Source organism: Meleagris gallopavo, chromosome Z (genome assembly GCF_000146605.3).
Source record: "Meleagris gallopavo isolate NT-WF06-2002-E0010 breed Aviagen turkey brand Nicholas breeding stock chromosome Z, Turkey_5.1, whole genome shotgun sequence".
In the NCBI taxonomy this organism is placed as follows: Eukaryota; Metazoa; Chordata; class Aves; order Galliformes; family Phasianidae; genus Meleagris; species Meleagris gallopavo.
Genome location: NC_015041.2, coordinates 1,774,558 through 1,796,893, shown reverse-complemented (window position 1 = coordinate 1,796,893; position 22,336 = coordinate 1,774,558). Strand labels below are relative to the sequence as shown.

General features: G+C 40.9%; 1 protein-coding gene across 1 annotated transcript in view; it reads right to left on the bottom strand.

Annotated features, from left to right (window-relative positions):
* Positions 1 to 22,336, bottom strand: part of LOXHD1 (lipoxygenase homology domains 1) — a 126,944-nt gene that overhangs the window by 58,960 nt on the left and 45,648 nt on the right. Inside the window, exons 13-26 of the mRNA XM_031557217.1 lie at positions 21,630 to 21,765; positions 19,161 to 19,315; positions 16,824 to 16,984; positions 11,813 to 11,889; positions 10,802 to 10,998; positions 10,308 to 10,500; positions 9,382 to 9,542; positions 6,381 to 6,678; positions 5,958 to 6,112; positions 4,558 to 4,691; positions 3,864 to 4,012; positions 2,547 to 2,651; positions 1,719 to 1,847; positions 915 to 1,079 (exon numbers count right to left, since the gene is read on the bottom strand). Coding sequence (XP_031413077.1) covers positions 915 to 1,079; positions 1,719 to 1,847; positions 2,547 to 2,651; positions 3,864 to 4,012; positions 4,558 to 4,691; positions 5,958 to 6,112; positions 6,381 to 6,678; positions 9,382 to 9,542; positions 10,308 to 10,500; positions 10,802 to 10,998; positions 11,813 to 11,889; positions 16,824 to 16,984; positions 19,161 to 19,315; positions 21,630 to 21,765 — 2,215 coding nt within the window. The remainder of the gene's footprint in view (positions 1 to 914; positions 1,080 to 1,718; positions 1,848 to 2,546; positions 2,652 to 3,863; positions 4,013 to 4,557; positions 4,692 to 5,957; positions 6,113 to 6,380; positions 6,679 to 9,381; positions 9,543 to 10,307; positions 10,501 to 10,801; positions 10,999 to 11,812; positions 11,890 to 16,823; positions 16,985 to 19,160; positions 19,316 to 21,629; positions 21,766 to 22,336) is intronic.

Below are 22,336 nucleotides of genomic sequence, written 5' to 3'. Positions count from 1 at the left end.
AACAAGGAATGTCCATTCTTCCACTTCAGACAGTTTAGAGAGAGAAAGACATGAGAAACATCTTGGTGAGATAATGGGGGAGGATTAGATCTTCAGAAAAGAAAGAAGATTTGAACTGCAGAATATATGCACATGGAGGTTGAAGGGAAGCTAGCCAGTGTAAATGAGACCTTCACCATCTACCATAGTGTTGAGAGTCAGAATGAAGTTGAAGAAGTTGACAGTTTTCCCTGTAGTTATTCTTACAATTAATTGCAAAGAAGAAAATTGAGTCAGAAATAGAAAGATTAGGAAGATCTAACTACGTGATGTCTAAATGAGTAACTGCAGGTGGAAGGCTTTTGGTATTGACAGTGGGTTTACCTCAAACATTAAATTAGAGGGAAATGAAGACTAAGGAAGAAAACGTTGAATCTTGAAAGAGGTAGACTGATGCAACACTATCAGAAGAGCAGCACATCAGAGAAACTGTGGAAGGGGGTCCTTCAGCAAGAGAGGTGTGTGCAATGCAAAGGGCACCAGTGAGAGACTAAGGCTTGGAAGTGAGACCATAACAAGAGTTTGCTTTGACAATAGAAATAGCAGTGTTAGAATGGAGCAAGATCAAAGGGAAACTGTAGGCTACAAAGCCAACTTGAAATCGGCTAAGGACCTGGAGATGAAAGAGCAAGAGGGAGAAAAACGACTCAGAAATAAGGCCATGTAGCTTCTAGTGACACTCTGATTTTGCAAATACATGAAGCATTTCTCTAAGAGAACCCAGAGGAACTTTCTTGGAGTAACTGGTATCTTACATATTCATAAATTTCTCAAAGACAGTTCCAGGGAGAAGCCAAGCCTATATAATTACGAGCAAGTGAGATTTTATCTTCTGTAACGATGGGTGTATATTGGGGAAATAGCATTTTGCTCACATGGGATATATTCTGTTGTCTGCAATTCTGCAGGGAAGATGAATCTCTCAATAGCTCCATCATCCTCTGATTTATCCAGCCAACGGCCACAAGGGAACTTGAGGCATTGTCCCAGGGATGGGGCATCGATTTCCACCCATTCCAGAAACCAGCCATTTGAATTACCTGTGGTTGGAAAGATACAAGGAATAACTAATCCTTTACAGAAAACAGCAAATGAATCATTACCTTCCAGGCCTCAGATAATTTAATCTTCGTCTCTTTTGCCAATGGAATAGAAATCATAAAAGATCATTGCAAGTGATTGGCCAGGCTTGAGATAACACATTTTATATCTCTGTATTGCAAGAAGTTAAAGATGCTTTTATGAAAGTGCTAATTAGTCCATCGCTTGGATTAATTTAAATTAAGAGGGAAGTTTTCAATTTATCCCTTGGAAGCAATCCACGTATCCTATCAGAGCTTCTCGTTTGTGTTGGAGACACATCTGTGTTTGAAAAGCATCTAGAACTTGATAACAGGGAAAAAAAAAAAAAACAAAAAACAAAAAACAAAACAAAACAAAGAAGCAACACAAAAATATTGATAGATTAGAGAAATCTGCGGGTCCCGTGGATTCCAGGTTTTTTGTTGTTGTTTTTACTTTTGTTTTAGCATTAACAGAAAAATAGTGACGGCAACAACTGAAGTGGCACGAAGAATTCATCAACAAAAGGTAAATCTAGGGACTAGGTGGAAGGTTATTTTATACAATAATATGCCAGATCAAGCAGAAATACTAAACTACAAAGCATGTTATCCTACCTGCGTTATCGTGGCCTATCTTGATTTTTTTCAGGTCTCCAATGTCGACAGACTCGACTGTAAACTCATCTATCTTCCCACGCTCAAATTTGTTCTTGTTAAGCTTTGAGGCCTTCAGGCTGACTATCCCTGTTTGTGGCAATGCAAAAGGACATTGTTCAGCATGTGAAACAAATCCTCTGGGAATGTCAACAGTGGAACAATGGAAATGAATAATATGTGAAAAACAGCTTTTCATCTTGAGATCTGAGCTTTGTCCTCCCGCCCTCTGAACCCAAACCTGTATCCACATCACCACCCCAAAAAGCTCTTTTCTTCAGGGATCTGCTGGCAATGCCACTGGGACAGTGCTGTTGGGCTGTGTTTATGGCTAGCAGGATGAGCCCTACCCATCAGCTCCCTGCCACTCTGACACGCATCAGTCCCCACGCACAGCTCATCAGCTGATGAAATACTTCTGGGCCACTCGACGAGGCAGAGCAGGATTTCAGGAGCATTCTGATTCACTGCTGAGAAAAGCAAATCATTCACCACATCCACTGCTCAGCAATGTAGTCCCAGGCAACTGTGCTGTTTCTATAATTGAAATTAAAGCCTTCAGACCAGCAGCTGGTGCAAATCAGCATCTCAGAGTTTGGCAATGATTTACAGCAGCTGCTGGTATGCTCCCAGCTAATACTGTATATGCACAGACAGCGAGAACATGCAGTTGTCCTAAAAAGGATTGAGGAATCAATTTTGAGGAAGAAAAAGAAACAACAACCTGTCTTTTCAGACAGTTATATCCACCAACGAGGTGCTATCTCTTTCCATCGCATGGATCCATACCTGTATCATCTTTACTTCCATAGAGAGTGATGAAGACATTGGCATCTGTTCCAGCATTCTTCTTGTCCCCAGTTTTCACTTTCACAATGTACGTCGTGGATTTAGCTGTCAGATAAAATATCTTAGTTTAAGAGTGTGAAGTCTGAATAGGAATGAATTCTGCTTTTCATTGCATGTGTGTGTTTGGTTTCAATTCTATTTTGACTGATTACAGCCTGATTGCAATCTCCAGCTCCTGCTGTATGCTGTGAGCAGGGCTATCTGGTTGCATGTCCCTCTACTGCTCCACTTATTCACTACATTTTCTGCATATTTAAAGACGAGAAATGTTTCCTGTTTGCTTTTTGGACATCTTTAAGACTCCTCAGAGATGTTTCTATCATCTACCATCCTACATCTTGAAAAAAAAAAAAAGTATTTCTATCCTGATATCGCCATATAATATAAGTGCATTTTATGCGTATCAGAAGTTATATACACTTTGATATACGTGGTTAATATTCACAGACACTCCTTAGAGGGGTTGCTATTGCACCTTCATCTGACAGTTGTAGTAAACTCATGAAAAAATGGGTAAGTCTCACATAGCCTTCACTGAGCTACGAAAACCTACTCCAGGTTTCTGAAATAGCAGCTTCTGCCATAGACAGATGCATAGTTTCCAAGATGCTGCTCAACCAGCTGGTCCTCCTGAACTGAAGGATTATTCAATTTGTGGAAAATATTCATGTATTGAAAAGCTTTTGGAGGCAGAACTAAGGGAGGGTTTATGACCTTTTGCAGACAGTGAAGCCAGCGGAAGTTCTGAGCACTCAGTACCTCACTGCATCAGAGGATATCACTGTTCTAGGCAAAATTAAGTTGCATTAGAGATGAAGGTATTCTGGAGGACAACAGTCATAAGCATCAAGATGGAAACCAAGACAAACTTAGGTCTCTTCTGCTTCCCTGACTATATTTAATCTCTGCTTATTTTCACGTAGAAATATTTAAACATTTCAGTCCATGATGTGAACTGGCTGAGATTTATGCCTTACATTTTAACTTTGTACGTTTCAGCTGAGAGGTGACGATTAAACATATTATCTGTCTTCCTGGCTTTTTGGCCAATCTTGCAAGATTATTAAATCACCTAAAAGAGAGGAGTGTCCACCCTTAGCTGGCTGACACACACTTTCACACTTTCACACCTGAAAACTTCATTGCTGGGGCTGAATTACAGCCCAGTGAATGTTAACAGGTATTGTCCCATAGCACTGCTAATAATACGGTTCCTTTTCAACCCCACACTGGAAGAAACACATTGCTAACATCTACCTTTCTGTTCCAGGCCCAGCGTTGCAAGAGACTGGCCATCATTTTCTGAATCTTTCTTTACAAATGCTTCATCCACTGGGACCAGCTCCCTGACAATTTGACCGTCATCTTCCTCAACTGCTAACCACCGCTGGCATGGGAAATAATACCTACAAGAATGACAGCAGCACCCAGCACTTACACGGGGCTTCACAGGCTCTAATGACACAAATAAGCACAGATCAGAAGCTGCTTTATGACAAAACAAAACCAAGCAAACAAACAAGAAATATACCATGGACATTGCCCACAGCTGAACAGTGCATCTGCTTCCATCCCTGAGCTTTGGTATTGTTTGGGAAAACTTTTAGCCCATAGACTGGCTAGTGAGCACTTACTGAAAAGTGCTGTTTTGGGGCTGAGCTGTCAACCCTGTATGACTGAATCCTTTTACTTTTCACACTCAGAAGAATTTAAATAACTCAAGGAAAGCTAGGGCCTCTCAGGCATTTTATACTTAAGAAGAGTGGACCCATCTTGAGGTCCTCGTGAACAGTCCCACCCACCAATGCACTGTGCATCTTGTAAACAAGTTCCCACTCAATGACAAGCCTGCATTTATGGTTTCTTAAAATACACTCCTCGTTCACCCAGCTATCTGGGAGAACGTGGCCCCTTTTCCAACCATATGAAAAGGGTGCAGTGGGCTGCTTACGTGGTGCTCTCCTTGAGGTCAACAATCTCTACCCTCTCCAGGAACCAGCTTGGGCTACTACCAGAGTTATCATGGCGGATCCGCAGCTTCTTCAGCTCACCCAGGTCAATGGCTTTGATGGTGAACACGTCCACCTGTGCAGGAGGCAGGAGGAAAACAACTCTTTTCCAGAAAGGGGGAAAGAGAGGTGTTAGCTGGGACAGTGTAATTTGCTCGTAAGATGTTTGTAGATTTCCCTATACTCCTAGGATGGATGTATTAAAATAATGAGAGAGCTGTTGTCTCCCTTTAACACTCGTGCTTGACTTCTATGAGGCAGTGACAGCCACAGGACTGCTGAGCCCTTCCCTCCTTTCTTTACCTCATCCCATCCTCCACATAGGTTTAACTCTCCTAAATCTCATTACTTGCAGGGTGAGTGTTTCCCCTAGTCTGAATCTGGAACTGGACATAAACACATTAACTTCACAGAAAGTCCCCTCTGTGCCTCCATGTGCTTTATTTCAATCTGCAGATTTTTGTCATTTACCACAACCATGAGGCTCATTTATTAGCAGCATTAGTGTGACAGGACGGGCCCTGTTGTCATAACACTTTAAGCATCTTAACGTGATTAACTTGTTAGTAGACGTTGGGTTTCTACTCCCTGGAGAGGAGAATGTTACATTTGCAGCCTGGAGCTCTTCCCACTGAATGAAGAACCATGTGCAGGTTGCAGTTTCACCCATGCCAAGCTCATAAATCACAGCTAACAGCTTATTTAACAACCTTAGACTTTTTTTTTTTTCCTAATTGCAAGTTTTCCACTGCTGCTTATTGTCTCTGTGATTCTTTGATACTCAAAATTATTCCTTGAATGATTTCTGGCTATAATAGCTGCTTGATATTTCTTCATAAGCATTTTTATGGCAAATATATAATCTACAGTGATGTTGTTTAATTGGATCAGATCATAACCTAATTATAGCACACTGTGTGATACTGCTTTTATTCCCTGACTCATCGAGCAGAGCATTTGGAAGTGTATTTGCAATCTAAACACTGATGTGCTTCAACTGCCACACAAATGCTCTCCAATATCAATATAAAGTTTGTGGTTTTCAGGTATTCCCGGCAGGAAGTGTTTTTACCAGTATGCTTACAGGAAGAAGATGAGAAAGGTAGCTCCAAAGCAGAAAAATATTCAGCCTAATATCCAAATTAATTTTCTCTGGAAAGTGTTTTGAGGTTATTTTACTTTAATAATCCTATTCAGAAATAAAACACATCTGAGCATCAAGCTGAAAGAAGAAACCTACAGAGCCTTATAAGGTAGAGATGGTAAGGAATGTCTAGAATGACATCTGAGAGAGCTCTGCCAGCCCTTCGTTTTGCTCGAGTGAGTTGAGCTCATGCATTACCTGGCCCTTTTCAAACTTGTTGAGGTTATTGGACCTTTTCAGCTGGCGCTCACCCGTGTCTCCTCTTCCTATGCCATAGATGCTCAGGAAGACATTAGCATCTGTCCCAGATCCCCACACACTGCCAGTGAGAACGTGGACTTCGTATGTATTCTCTACAAGTGAAATTGCAAAGGGAGATGAAAGAAGCCCAGAAATAGCTATGTACCATCAGATCCTTGGCTCCCAAAGAAGTGCATGGCCCCAAAATATCAGCCCTATTGCATCTAAGAAAGGTTTTGAGTGTGATAGAACATTTGCGCCTATCTTAAAACATGAGAGGCACTATTTTTCTCTAGCCCTTGTCATTAGCTGTTTAAACAGTTAAGGCCTGCTAAACTGCCAGCTTTATCCACGCACATGCACATTCTGTCTGATATTTACCCTCCAGTTCAGATTCTCCATCAGGCACCAGTTCAACCACAAGCTCCTTGTCTCCTTCATCTTTAGCTAGCCAGCGGTGTGCCACAAACGTATAGACATCCATTCCTTCTTCCATCTTTGTCTCCTCTTCCTCCTCCCCCTCAGACTTTTTCTTTTTCTTCTTTTTTTTATCGGACTCATCCATCTTTGTGGCGAGGCGCTTCAGTGTGACACTTTCCAGAAACCAGCCATCCCCAATGCCTTTCCCATCATGGCCTATCCGAATCTTATAAATCTTGCCAACATCTGCAGCCTCTATCTGCCACCAAGGAAAAGTAGCACCCGACAGAATATTAGACATCTTCATTTCAGAAAATGGACTCTTAAAAACATCACCCAAAACACCTGTCTGAGTCAAAAAGTGAGAAGAAGTCATTTTAGAAAACATAATTTCTCCTTTCTGTTCCATGTTTTCATACGTCCTGTTACCAAATCTCACTTGAACACTAGTGTCACTTGCTCAAGTACACAAATCTCACTTGAACAGACTAATCTGAAGACACCCAGAAAAACAAGGTAGAGATAGGAGCTGAATTCGTATTTACTGTCTCCTTATTTCATTTTTCCTTTCACCAAAATTGTTTTCATGTTGGCATTAAAAGTGAATATGTCAAATATCATAGTAGCTCATGGGCTTCTTGGTGCCTGAAATAGATAAGATATATTCAATACCTAGCATGAGCCATGAACCAAGCCAGGAGCATTAACAACAATGTGGAAAAGCAGTAAACTGTGCTCAGATAACCCCAACAATGGAAGAACACAGACTGTTCTTCTACTTATATCTGATCTGGAAAATGAGAAGAATATCTTCTCAGATTTTTTTTTATTGCAGAGAGGATACAATCCATTCATGACTACAATGCATCATTCGCTGGAGACTGCATAAAAAGGAAGGTTTCCATCTCTGCAGTCAATACAGGAGATAAAAAATCATGTTGGTTTAGATTATGTGTCTGTACTATTACCTAAGAAGTTGGATCGAAAGCTTTTATTCCATGCAATCCTTCAACAACCGATGACCTGTTTCTGATGACTGTTCATGCCAATAGGTAGTGCATATGTTATAAAACTTGCAAACATTTGCTTCAGGCTAAAATTTCACAACTTGGCATATAAAGTTTCAGTCTATGAGCATTTTTTTTTCTGTAGTAGATTTAAACAAAATCAACTGCACACAAGATGCTTATCAGAAAACTAAAATTGATCCAACTGTTGTGGCATAAAGAATGTGTCTTTTTTTTTTTTTTGCTTTCCTCTTAGATTTGCTACAATCATCCTGCACATTCTGTCCATAACTGATGGCATTTCCGATGAGCATTTAGATCTTATTCTTGTCTACATCTGTCTGTAAATATTCATATCATGAAACAGATAGGTTTGTCAAATACTGCTTAACTGCTTCTGACTTGCATTCCCAGAATAAAAAAGAAAAAAGCAACACAAAAAATGGGCAGAACTTTAAAGACCAGCAATAAACATCCAAGGGAGAAAATAAATGGGGCTATGTAAACAGCAGACTGTACATATGGCTTTAATATACTCCTGATGGTGGCTAATAGCTATTACTCATAAAGTTGTTAGCTTCAATCCTCATTATTTCCTTTAAAATCAGAGAAACCTAACCTTAAAATTATAAAGAGTCTTAAGAAAGTGGGAGTTTATAAAATGTTTCCCTTCTTAAGTCCTAAAAAACTCAATAAAATTTGATGAACACAACTAACTCCATTCTATAAAGCAAGGAACTGGGGCAGGAGGTGATGAAATTAACTCAGAAATACCCATTACAGAACCGTGGAAAAGATTGCAATAAAGGCACCCCATTAACCTGTAGCTATGGGAAGGACACCTCAATTCCTACAGTTCCAAGCAGCTTATGCAAGGAGATAAAGTGCTTAACTTTAGTGATGAAATGGATTCCAGTTTTGTGGGATTGCAAATTCAGAGACCTCAAGGCACTGCAGTGCTGAGCCCTGCTCTGTTAGCACATACAGCAGATGAGTCTTCAATCTCCTTCCATCCGGTCTCTGTCCTTTGCTGTCTAGGTGTTGGTGTCTCTTGAGGATACAACACTACAGAAGAACGTGACTCTGACACACCCTGACATCACAACCTGCCCCCACTCTGAGTAAGAACACAGACCATTCTTTTGCCCCAAACTTTGATTTCTGTGGAAAGAGAAAGAAAACCCAAGCAAGAAGACAAGCTATAGGAGGATGATGGCCATACATAGCCAGATCCCATTTAGGAGAGGATGCCCAGTCACCTTGTGGTGGCCAGCCTTGTTGGCTCAGACACTCCTGCTGGGTTAGCCAGATCTCAACCCACACATTGCTTAGGCTGAGTACCTTAGAAAGAGATATAGACACTGATGTATAGACCTAAATATTTTCCAGACCAATAGATGGTGGAGCAAGCTGTGCACCTCAGGCATTATAAATATACAGTGTATGTCAGGCAAGTGCTACAGGTAGTAAAATCTGTGGGACAGCTGTACATTTGCATAACTTATGGAAGCAGATCTTTGTAGGATTGGGTCAAGAAACATACTTATCATAAATGGGATGGGATGGGTGGTTAGAAGCAGGGATGAAATTGTTTATATTTTATTTTCTCTATCCCAGCTGAGTAGGGACAGTAACATCAGTTCAGGCATTAAAAATAAGTTTATGATCTTTTGAAGTCTAATGTAATTGTCTCGTTTTGAATGTAAAGGTAAAAAAAGCAGCTACAGGGCTATCCTTCAATAAAACATTTGCTATCAACTCCTGAGAATAAAAAAGTCGCTCTATGAAATATAAAACCCCTCAAAAAGATGAATAAAGGTCAGAAGAGGCAAGCAGAGTTGGCAATTTTGTTGAGGCCAATTATCTTGATGACTGGGCCAATTATTCTTTTGATATTTGAATGTTGGCTGGTCATTTCTTTCCCCTCGTAGAAGCAGGAAAGACTGTATTCATACCTTGAAGATGTCTGTGGCTCCCCGTTCGAAGTTGTTTGATCTGTTTTCCAAGATGATCAATTCAGTTTTGCCAGTCTCGCCATAAATCTGCATGAAGACTTTGGCGTTGGTGCCTGCAGCTCGCACGTCTCCAGTAATTACAGACACTTCATAGTTTATCACTAGTCCAAAAATAAATCAGTTAAATCAGCAGAAAAGTTCGGATACAATGCTCCTGAGAGCTGAGGTTCAAAATCAAATTACCTTGTACAAACAAATGGTCACTTAGCTGAGGTGACTGTTCTTACTCTTACCCAAGCCAAATATGAGATAGCACAACACTTCATTGAGAAAAAAACTAATAGTTTTCACTTCTATACTGCTAAGTAGTGTCAGGGAGCTGCGAAACAGAGCCTGAAAAGGGAATTCCGTTTCAGAATTAACTACTGAGTGGTTAAATAATGCCAAGAATTTAATAACAGAGAGTGAGTTTCACAGAACAGAGGAAAAGCATGTTTCTCATGATTTCTAGGCAAGTTTTAAGCTTTAAAAGAAAGCAAATTTTCTGCTAAGAGCCAAATGGACAGTAGGGATTTGGTTCACATGAATTAAACTGTGGGGTAATATAGGCAGGATAGGGTGTGTGTTTGTGCAGGACTTGGGCAGCAAAGCACGTAATGGTAAAAAAAGCAAAACCCATTGGTATTGGTAATAAAGAAGATCAGGATCTGTGGATGCACTAATGTTTTTCCAAGTCTTTTAGGAAAAAAAAAGAAAATTGACAACAACAAAAACCCAACAGCAGAATAATTTACCTTCTTCGCTGAGGTAAGGCCCTTGGGACAGGAACTTTCTGATGCCTGTCCTGGTCCTTAACAACACTACTAATACAAATTTAATCCTATCTATGTAAAAAAGCACGCATTTCTCAATGTGTCTCCTCTCACATTTCTCAATGGGCAAAATCTCACTTGGGTAGACCTCCACCTCCACCCTCCCATCAGCCTCGTCTTTGTCAAGCCATCGGTTGCAGGGGAACATGTACTGCCTTCCCTGGACTGGAACCGTGATCTGGACACTGGCCAGGAACCATCCAGACCGGAGACCCACATTATCATGTCCAATTAGTATTCGATTGATCTTAAAAAAAAAATAAATAAACAAGAAGCCATGAGAGCAGGAAGAAACAAAACGAAGTTTTCTTATGGCATTAAAATCTATTTCTCCTACTCTTCCATTGTGCACATGCAAATCATTTCTGTATGTATTTGAAAATAAACTTGAAATAGTGACTTTACATGCCAGCACGTAGACTGCTAACCCAACAGTCTAAACCAAACGTGTTTCTTAATGTTAGAACTTTTTACAACCGTTTGCTACATACTGATCCTGAATTCAGCCACTTGCACAAAGCACAGTGCCACCTGCAATTAATTCTTACCTTCCCAATATCCATTGTATCTATAGTAAACTCATCCACTCGGCCACGTTCAAAATAATTGCCCAGATCGTTGTCAGAGACCAAGAGAGTCTCCTTGCTAGTGTCAGCTTTTTCACCATAGAGTTTGATGAAAACTTTGGAGTCTGAGCTGGCTCCGGGGATATCTCCCGTCTTCACACTGATGTGATAACTGACATCTAAAGTAAGATTAATGTACAAAACAAAGATGTGTGAGTGGCATTTCCAGCCAGGCAAGCCACCCAAAGTGGCTGTCACACCTTAGATACATACAACACATAACAGAAGCAGCAGTTAGGCTAATAAACAGAAAAATATCTTCCTTCCCCTCACTGTTAGATAATTACCAAGTCATAAAAATGAGCTCAGGAAAGTGGGGTGATTTCACTGTTTTTTTAATACTTGCAATTTAATTCAATAGCTTTAATTCTTCATTCTAAATAAATACTTATTTCTATGTAAAAACGTTCTTCTGTACAAAAATTTTCTTATGAAAACAGAAAGCATCTCAAGCAGAGCAAAGTATCTCAGAGAGAGCAGTGTTTTATAAAGAAAATTGCAGTATTGGAGCCCTAGCTCTCGAGAAAAGAGCAGTGTAATATTCTGGCATTTTTCTCTGGGAATGCAGTGGATTTTTCTTTATAACAGGAGTGGCAATTCAAGATTGCTCAGAGAAAGCTATAGGAAAACACAAACACAGAAATCCTGCAGCAGTTCTGTAACAAATTGCAAAATTAAAAATCAGAGTTCCTTTCTACACACATAATGTTGCAATTATTTTTTTTTTTAATTGCAAATTAATCCCACACATAAGCTAGGAATTAAGGGTCAGAGGCATTTCCTCTGAGTGACCTACAGCTCGCTGCAAAAGAATGGTAAAATAAAGCCCAGCAGATTTGCTGTGAACTACCATGAATTATTAAGTAGAGTAAAACAAGTAATTAGGTGCACGCACATCTCAAACCCAGACCTATTTTTACGGGCTAAACTCACTTTTTAGCAACGGTGACTCTCCAGCAGGCACTAATTCTCGGACAATCTGACCATCATCCTCATTTTTGTCAAGCCATCTGGGTTACAAACAGAAGTAAGTTATCTTGGAATGACTAGGACCTGTCAGGCCTCTTATGATCCAGCCTGGCTCCATAGACATTAAAACTCCACTCCACTGTCAAAATGATGTCTGTTAGATCTGCAGGAGCCTGACTGGATTCTACGGCAGCCACACTTCAAACTACAGAGGTTGGTCCTCACTGTGGTGCTGTGCTTTGGTGGTGCCTGAGGGGTGCAGTAGGGACAGAAGAATAGAAAAAGTGTGTGGGGAAGACTGGGAAAATGATGTCAGGAATGGAGTAAGGGTGAAGTACAAGGAGAGCATTAGAGGAGCATGCTGAGACATCAAGTCCTAAAGGAAAAAGGCTTTACATTAATTGATATTTTGGGGTTTGAGGAATGAATTTTACCTGGTAGAACTGGTCCTTAATACCTTCCTGTCATGTAGTTCTTGATGCTGGCTAAGGATTCACATCCTTGGACACGTATCCAAATGTTGTGGGATCTCATACAGAAGACAAGGTTCTTCTGTATACTCAGAAGACCAAATAAACCAAACTCAGTCATCCCAGGACCACTGAACTCAGCATGGCCTTCAGGAAAGCAGAAGCCATAAGCTAGAATAAACTTCTGCTGTCTTGATGTTGTTCTTTGTGCCCTGAAAGCTGCAGTTTCTGCTGCCAGTGTACATGCTGTTCATTTTTTTCACCTTCACCATTGTTGATGTTTTAGGGATGGAGCGGGGACAATCACCCTTTTCCACCAACCTGGCAGGATGCAAACATGTTCCACAAGAAACAGATCTCTGTGTGCAGTATAGTATCAGCAGCGAGGAAGGACAAGAATAATGCATCCAATAAAGGAGGATGTGTGCCTAGGTAAATAACTTCCCTCTACCAACATTGGCAGCTACGGATGGCAAGGAGAGGAGTTTGCTTTGGATTGGAAATGGAGGATTATCAGCAGAACTGGCTTAAGGCTGTGGCTCATTAGGTTGTTTCAGCAATGAGAATAGCATTATTTTCTCAAGAAGATGACTTTAACTAGTGACAGAATAAGTATTTGGATGAACAATGCTATTGTATTCCTTCACTTCAGCATGTGCTGCAATACGCTAAATTTACTCCAACATATTTCCAATAGCATATCACTGAGCAGCAGACTGCAACCAGGGGCTTATAGTCTTCCTCTGAACTCAAATGGATTGACACATTATAAATACTTCAGGCAACAGAAAATGGAATTTTCCAGCATAGTTCTATCATATTCCTCATACAAAAGACCTGTCAAAATATTCTTTCATTTTACCAGAGTCTGCTTAGCTTCAGTACAGTTTCAGTGCATGTAATTCACATGCCACTACAGCTTCTGCAAGGGCATATCAAGAACTTAGTTTTAAAAAGAATGATACGTCCAGTAACCCAAAGTGGGCAGAAATATTACATGAAAGACACTCTAGCATGAACGTCTGTAGGTCCAGGGAGTCACGGATGCTCTAAAAAAATTAGAATGGTATCATTTGAAGTCTTGTAGATGACAGCCTGTGTGCAACCAGAATGATTAGCACATCCAGACAAATTCATAGAATCATAGAATCATTAAGGTTGGAAAAGGCTGCTAAGATCATCAAGTCTAGCTGTCAACTCATCACTGTCATGTCCACAAAACCATATCACTCAGTGCGACAAATTCAGACATATTTGTGTACGTCTTCAAATACAATGTATGTACACAGATGTGTACAAATTAGATTTTGTAGTGTATTCAGTGAAACTCAAGGAATTTTCTCTGGATCCTTGGTATGATGAGCACTTTGGCACCTGACTGACTAAATGTTCTTTCATTGGGGTTTCCTGGTGCATCATTCATTCATGGCCTGCCTGTTGTTCTTCAGGGAATTAATTATGTTCTCTTTTACTGGAGAAAAAGTGGGACGTTGCAGTCCATATGCTTAGAAAAAAATGTAACTAAGCATTACTGAAGAGTTCAGTAGAACTGTAATAATTTATAGCATGTGAAATTGTATCCGATCATGAACTCATGACTACCTGATTGAAAATTCATTTCGGTCTGGGATATAAATATTATGAAAAATAGGCTATTATAGAGAACGTCAGCAAGTCCATTCCTGGACTTCCATAGAGGATTTGAGATTCGGCTCCAATAATCATGGATATTATAGTCTCATGAGGTCACAAAGGAGGAATAATACTGCAATGCACCCAAATGAGGTACTAGTAATTCTGCAAATAACTCTTGGAGAAGTTGTATTTTCTCCATACATGCAAACATCAAATGACCATTTTAAATATCACTGACTCTAAAAAGAGCTACAAGCCATTCTCTTTGAGCCAACTGTTTTAAGAGTTTGAAAGCACAGGCCTGGGAGTCATCATTTCTGAGTACTCATCTTGAGCCTGACACAAATTCACAATTAATCCACTTATCTTCTCTTCATCTCCTTTGGCTCCCCTTAAGACAGAGTTCTTCTCCTTGAGCTGTTGTGACTATTAGGTTATAGATGTTCCTATAGAGTCATAAAAAAAAAACCCTTTCAAATCAAAAGACAAAACATAACCATGTGTATGAATATATATAAAACTAGAACAGAGATTTCAGTGAGTTATATGCAATGAAGATCTATATGGATGTCATACGGAAATCGGATGTAGTGCAAACTGCTTAGCCAGCTCTCTGTCATAACATCTTCTCTCCATATGCCAGAATAGTCTAGTTTTTACAGAGGTAAGAAGCATCAGGAGCTCTCTGCACAGGTGAGATGTGTTTCTGCTGGAAGGTATTTTGTCCTTAAGCTGACTTCCAGCAGCAGCTAAGCTGCAAAAAGTCAGTGAAGTATCTTTCAGTAAGGGCACAGCAACAAGAGGTTACAGGAGTTGAAGTTAGTCACATCTTGGAGATGGAGACAATGAAAACATCAGCATGTCCACTGGCTGGCCTCAGACTAGCCAAGCAGAAATGGAAGCATCCCTGGGATGGAGTCTGGCTTACACTGGCTAACTAACCTCACTGCACTGGCTCACTAAGAGAAGGCTGCTCTTCTTGGCCAAGCTTTCTTCAACATCTTGGCTCTGAAGAAGCAAGCAAAGACGGTCCTTCCAAGCATCTGCCAAAGCAGTGGGGATACAAGCTGTCCTTGGCCCACAGGACTGGAGGGGAACCTCCAAACGCTGCAGGTCATGGAGATACTTATCCTTCACACGGAGGATGCAGTGGGTGAGCACCTTCTCCCTCAGATATCTCGACTCCATGACGACACCCGTATTCTGCGATGATGCCCCTGTCTCTCAAGAGACACAGGCACCAAAGATAGAGATAGGGAGCAGCTTTCCCTGTGTATGGAGGCGATCAGTCATGTTACCTTCTCAATCTGAGGGGAAGAGATAATGCTGGCACAAGGACAGCAAATGAAGCCACATGAACGGTACTGATCTCACTCGGAAAAAGAGACTGTGAGAAAGGTAGGAAGAGTGGAATTCCATCACTGATGACTTGGAGCCTGAATGCACCCCACATATCTTGGAGTTAAGACCTTGGATTTTTTTTTCTCCCTCCTTTTTTTTTATCCCTGGCCTGAGAGGAACAGCCTGTGGACTGTGCTTCTTCTGAACCAAACCAATTAACCTCAAGGATACTGGGTCAACACTCCAAGCTGAGGGAAGATGTGGTAACAACCAAGAAGAAAAAAAAAACAACAACAAAACAAAATCTCTAAAAAGAGCCAGCTGCATAATGCAGTTAGACAGAGAAATACTTCTGAAGGGCCTCAGCAGCGCAGCTCTTCACACAGACACTGCATGCACAATTGAAAACCTGTCTAGGGTTGGTTGCTTAACTCAGTGAAATGTGTGGTTACGAAATTATGCATCAAAAGGCAGCAATGACATAAAACTATTGTTTGTTCTTTGATGAGGGAGAGGCCAGCTTGCTTTGCACAGCCACGATGACATTGCACCTGCTGCTCAGTGCTCTCTCTCCAGCGTATGTGCTGCCTGACGTGGCATGGCTTAGCAATGCAGGGGGGCTGGAGCTAGCTCCTGGTTTAAATTAGTCTGACTCCCCTGATTACAGTGGTGTTCTTCCTGATTCATAGTGGCAAGAGACAAGTAATCAGCTTTGTGATTTTACCCTTGTTTGCAATTTAAGAATAATCGTGCTTGCGTTTTACAATTTCAGTTGTCCCCCTAGAGAAGGCTTTTTAGAACAGCTACTTGCTGCTGTTAAGTGAAGCTCAGTGGATTTCCATTCTACTGGGTGGACTTTCTTCGAGGGCACATGGAAATGTACAGGACACTGAACTACCCTGAATGCTTGTTTTATTTTCAGCCAGTCATCTCTGGTTTGTGCCAGGATGTGGAAGCAGACCTCAGTCAATGCCAGGACAGATGTTGTACCTGGGTTATCCATAGGCAGCCTCACTATAACACATTTTCTTTGGCCCTTTGGTTGTCTGTGAAAGAGAAGAATACAGCTATAGCTCACTCATAGGGCTGACTTACAACCCTTTGCTCTTTGACTATCTCTCTACTCCTGATATGCATTTCTCTTCATGCAAGAAGCTCTCAAGATGGCAGTAGAACAATTTTACATTCTACCAACATGAAAAAAAAAACACCCATTCCATTATATTATATATATGGGACTGGAAGGTTGCATTTTGCCTTTTGGAAATTTCCAGTAGTACTGAGCTGATTGATGAAAAGTTCACAATTCAGATTGCTGTTCACTTGGTAAGGGGAGTTAACAGCATCCTAAACCTCCCCGTCCACACTCTTTGCTTTCAGGCTTAGCAAAAAATAAATGAATGCATAAATAAAAAGGATTAAGCTGTGCTCGGAAAATTCCAGTCTTGGAATAATAGCAAGGATCTTCAAAGTCTGACAAATGCATAGCTTGAGGCATGATTAGCAAGCACAACCATTGTTTCCAGTACCTGTAGCAGGGGAATTCCACAGCCTCGCTTTCTGGCTGTCCTTCTTCCCTCACTATCACTTTGGCAAGGTACCAGCCACTGCTTCCTCCTTTGCCATCATGCCCTATCCTCACCCTCCTCACCTGCTTCAGTGTTACTGCTTCAACGAAGAATTCATCAGCCTTTGAGAGGGAGAAAAACAAAAAGGTAAGGTAGTATTTCTCCCTAAAAACAAACAGGCAACTCAAATTTATTACTGCAATCAAACCAACATCATGAGCATGCTGCAAGATAATTCCTCACAAGATGAAGGAGTAAGTGCAAATTAATTTACCAAAGAATAAAAGCTGGAATATTGTGATAGAAGTAGAATATTAGATTCATAAATGTATGATCTCCAGGCATTTGAAATCTCCCATGTCACTGCTTGCCCTCCACAACCGTAAAAAAACCCAAAAAACTAATTTGATTATTGAGGTGTTCACATAGGCAGGAAATCCCGTTTCAAACTCTTGCTCATCAGCTTTCTGGGAGAGCCTGAGCATGTCACTCTAGACCACTGTCCTGGTGGATGATGATGGTGTTCAGCTGGGGTAGAGTAATTATTAACGCAACCCTCACTACTTCTATTATTCGGGACTCAAAATTAAGACAACTGAAAAGACAGCCCCAGTTTTCATTGTTAATGATGGGCTTCCATAAATATGTGTTAGCTACAAACTCAAAACTGCTGCATGAGGATTTAAGTTACCAAAAGCTCACTGTATCAGTCTTAGTCAATACACTCTGATGTTCGTCTTACTTATTAATAGCTGATACAAATTAATGCGAAGTAAGTGGAAGGAACTGCAGCAGGGCAAACGTCTAATTTAAAGGCATCTTCAAATTCTTTAATTTGCATCTGCAAGCAAACTTTTCAAGTTAAATTAGTAATCAGGTGCTATTGGTTTTTAAGAGTTGCAAATTAAAGACCACCTTGACTAAGCCATGTTTCTTCTTAACAGAGCATTTGAGTTAATCAGTGTAGATATAAAGTCTCCTAAACGTATGAGTTCTTAAGTTTGTCAGGATCGATCTTTAAATAACTTCCAATTCACTCACCAGCTTTCAGCTCCACATGCCAAAAGAACACTTATTCATTATCAGATTCCAGTTTGCTTTATATTGTCTGGATATTATTAATCACACTGAACAGCCTTTCCTGAAATATTCTTCCTATCTTCCTTTGTTTATTTCATGCAACCTACCCTATTGCTCATCTCAGTGAGAGTGAAAAAAAAAAAAAAAAAAAAAAGTGATTATCTTTGTTTGAAATATCTTTTCTGTGAACCAAACATCTCTCTGAAACTCCACCAAAGGTCTTCAAACTAATATAGAAATGTGACTCATTGTGCCAACATTTCAACAGAATTAGACCTTCCCATTTGAGATAATGACTCTCCTTTACAATTTGAACCATCTTTTTTAAAAATAATAATTTTTAAAAAGTAATTATACAAATGCACAAGCAAAAATACAATGTTTGCGATGTCTTCATCCACAAACCTTCATATCAGAAGCAGAATGAACTTTATGACTAGGTAAATGCCATGTGTCACCTGACAGATTTTATCAGGACAAGATAAACCTGATGAAAATTCTTTTTAAGTCTACAGAACACAGTGACCTCAGGGAAGAATTGGAAATTTTGAACACTCAAAGGCAAATCCGAAGCATTAATGTATATTTAAGAAGCCTAAATCCAATGGTCAGTATTGAAAATCTGACCTCATTTTATCTTCATTTTCTTTCTTTTCCCAATTCTCAATCAAATGATGATGCAGAAGCCAGAAAATATACAGTTTTGTGATCAGATTTTCAAACTGTCCTCCACAGGAGACCGAGTATATTTTACTGATTTAAATCCAACTCTTATCATCCAAAGCATGCCTCATAATGGAACATATTAAGTAGGTTGACCTCATAAATCAGATCTGCATATTATTTGCTTGTTAATGCAGCAAGGACTTTGGCTTCAGGTTGACCTCTTCATTATTTCCAGCTTTCAGAACAGGCTCAACTTTCCTGGAGGATGGAAGTATTTCCAGAAAGCTTCCCCAGTCTGAAGACACAACTCCGAGCTCAGAAGCAAACTAGGACATTTATGCATGAAAATAGCATTGCCATGAAAGGGTACACTGCCCCTGACCTCCAAATGCAACCAGTTCCAGTCTATGATTTCTTTCCCCCTACTGCTCTTAGACAAAACAGCAGAGAAATCAGCCAAGTTTGCAAATCCCCCAGAAAACACCTACCGACCATCACACATTTTAATCCGCACTTTCCAGCCCATCTTAAGGAGATGCTGTTGGAACTTACGTTGCCTTTTTCAAACTTATTGACGTTGTTTATGCATTTGTAGAGGACGCGGTCTCCCGTGTCCCCCTGGTCGCCGATGAGGCAGACAAAGACGTTGGCATCCGTGCCGCTGCCACTTACCATCCCCGTGCAAACTGTCACTCGGTATTTTATCACTGTGGAGGCATAAAGTAGTAGAGTAATTTCAACAACGCCATTAATTGCCATTTAAATTTACTGTGTTTTTCAAAAAGTCGCGATTGATTTTAAGAGTTCGCTCTTTCAGCTGGTAGTTTCTGCATGTGCATTGGCTCTTGCACTTCCACTAGTTATCACTAAGAAAAGAAGGAAAAAAAAAAAAAAAAGGAAGGCCTGAAATATTAAGAGAACCCATAAAACCCTCCTGAAGTAATATATGTAGTTACACTCTCCTTTGGTAAACCTCACAGCCTGGGATGTGTGGCTACATTGGAATCTGGCCATGGTTCTCCTGACATGCCTAGGGACCACTTAACAGCCTCTCTGGGGAAAAACCTTTGTTTTGATATGCAAGAGCATGGCAGAAGGAAAGAGTTAAGAAGAACCAAATGGTCTGGCACATAAGGAATGGGTGATTTATGTTGACTGCATAGCGATGGATAAGCCCAGCTGGCTCCATCTCCTTAGGCCTCTTGTAGTATGACAGGCTGGGCCGTGCCTTGTCTCCTTGTCACCTCTGAGACTTTTCTTTAGAATCACAGAATCGTAAAGGTTTGAAAAGACTACTGAGATCATCACTTCCAACCAGCAATTCATCACCACCTTGCCCACTAAACCATGTTTCCAGGTTGAGGCCACAACTAAGGCCTCCCACGCCATACAAGAAAGCATTTCCAGATAGAATTTCAGCATGACAATTCAGTCCATATACATTCATGGAAAGGAGACAGACAGCAGCCCTAGATTATTCTCACATCTTCCCTGTGCAACTGTGCATGCAAGCAGCACTTTGTTAATGTTAATGGATTAAACCTGAACAGCTAGGGCAGTAAAAACACATCCTTACCAGCACCACTGAGTTTAGGAGAGGTGCAGAGATTCTTCATGGAATCATACGAGTTGTAAGGGACCTTTAAAGGTCATCTGCTCCAAGCCCCCTGCAATGCACAGGGACACCCACAGCTCCATCAGTGCTTAGAGCTCATCCAGCCTGACCTTGGCTATCTGCAGGGATGGAGCACCACCACCTCTCCGGGCAGCCTATGTCAGTTCTTGAGTGCCTTCCCAAATGAGTGCCTAATGGCAGATGGAAGTATTACCCCTTCTCCAAGGCAGACAGGTTCATGCAGATCACCTCATATCTGACCTCTGTACACTCAAACACCCTTCTTCCCCTAAAGGCCTATCCTTTAGCAAGGGTCCTGCTGAGCAGTGAGCTCCTTCTCCCAGCAGGAAGGAGGCAGCACTGAATTACCCATGACTTGGGAGGGTTTTTGTGGTTTCATCCAACTAGGAGCAGTGCTCCTTCCCTTCCTTCCAATGCACAAGAGCTGCATTTTGGCTCTGCTCGGCACAATTGCCCCTTATGGGGAAGTGCCTGCATTTGAGCTCAAGCAGCCCTCTCCACATGCTGATTAAAAATACATTTCAAAAACAAGTTTATTTACATTTTAATAACATCTGCAATTACAATTACTCTTCCTCTTCTAAGGAGCAGCTCAGCTGCATGCAGATCACTGAGTTAATCAGAAATTTCAGAAAAGAGGGGAATCGTGGTCTATGGAGTGTGGACACCCACTGGGTGAGTTAGTGGAAATAAAAGAAAACCCACTGGCCACATTGAGCCATTCTGCTTTCCAAAACTCTTCTTTCAAGTACATTTAATCCTTGTGACCTAAGGTCAAACAGAAGCGACAACTTCAGGAGAACAACACCAAAGTTCTGAGACTTTCCTTAATTAAAACTTTAGTTGGAGCATAATTAGCCCAGTAAGAATTTCTGTTTTCTTGTGTTCACTTAAAGGTGCCTACGCTCTTGCACAACTCTTCTGTGCAACTATCTATACATTAATACATATAGCTGAGTAAATACATAAATAGATAAGTAGGTAGATAGATAAATATAGCTAAAGAAGACTTTAACGTACAAAAAGGATTGTTAAATTTTAGATTGCTTTCCAACTAAACGTGATTTATATGAGCTTCCCTTCAAACCTGGCTTTTCATGTTTTAAGAGTGACTGGAAAAAATACAAGTTGGAAAAAGACATAGCTCTGGAAATAGCAGTGTGATGGGCAGAGCTCCCCCACCTCCCAGCAGAGAGAAATCTGCTCAGAGCCAGAGCCTGGGATTTCTGATGCCTCATGCAGCTAATGATGTACACAGAAAAGACTGCAGAGAGAAAGTGCCAGAAAGAGGAGCTAATTGAATGGCACTGCTCTGCTCGTGCATCGTTCAGACAAAGAGGGTTTCTTTCTATTCAGGCCCCAAACACTGAACCCATGGCTCTCACCTGGCATGACTTCAGTCACCAGAGACCCCTCTGCAGGGAGCTCCCGCACAATCTCGTTGTCATCCTCATTTATATCTAGCCAGCGACCACAGTTGAATGAGTATTTGTCTTTTGTCAGTGTTTTCAGCAGAGTTACCTTCATTAAACCAAAACACCGCATGAGTTCAGAGCTTAGAGACAGAAAGCAACCGGCTCCCGGCAGGTTTGTGTCTGAGAAGCAGGAGCAGGTCGCAGAAAAGAAATAACAGGCATTAATGAGAAAACCATCTTCCAGAGCCGTGCCTTACAGTGTGTGCCCTCCAAAACGAGTGCAGGCTGTCGCTGCCTTTTGTCACCCTTTTGTTGGTCTTTTCCCCAGTTGCTCTGCCATCTTGTGATGATTTTATGGGTACTGTGGGTTGGAGTAATTGCTCGTCATACGCCACATCGTGACCAGTGCAAACACAGGTAATGTGTGCCTTCAGCTGGGGACAGCGGGGTGCAAAGCAGGCAGGGTGTGCTGGATAATGCATGTCCTTTTAAATCCTTTAATGCGTGTTGTTCATCATCAGGAGGAATTAATTTTTAGAGAGGAATCTTCTAGTATTTGAGTAGGCTGGGATGGCCATTTGCCACTGCCAGACTGGGTTCTAACATTCACCCTATCCAAACTAGAGGGCAAAAATAATAAATAAGTGCTTTGTAAAATACTTTTTTTTTTTTTTTTT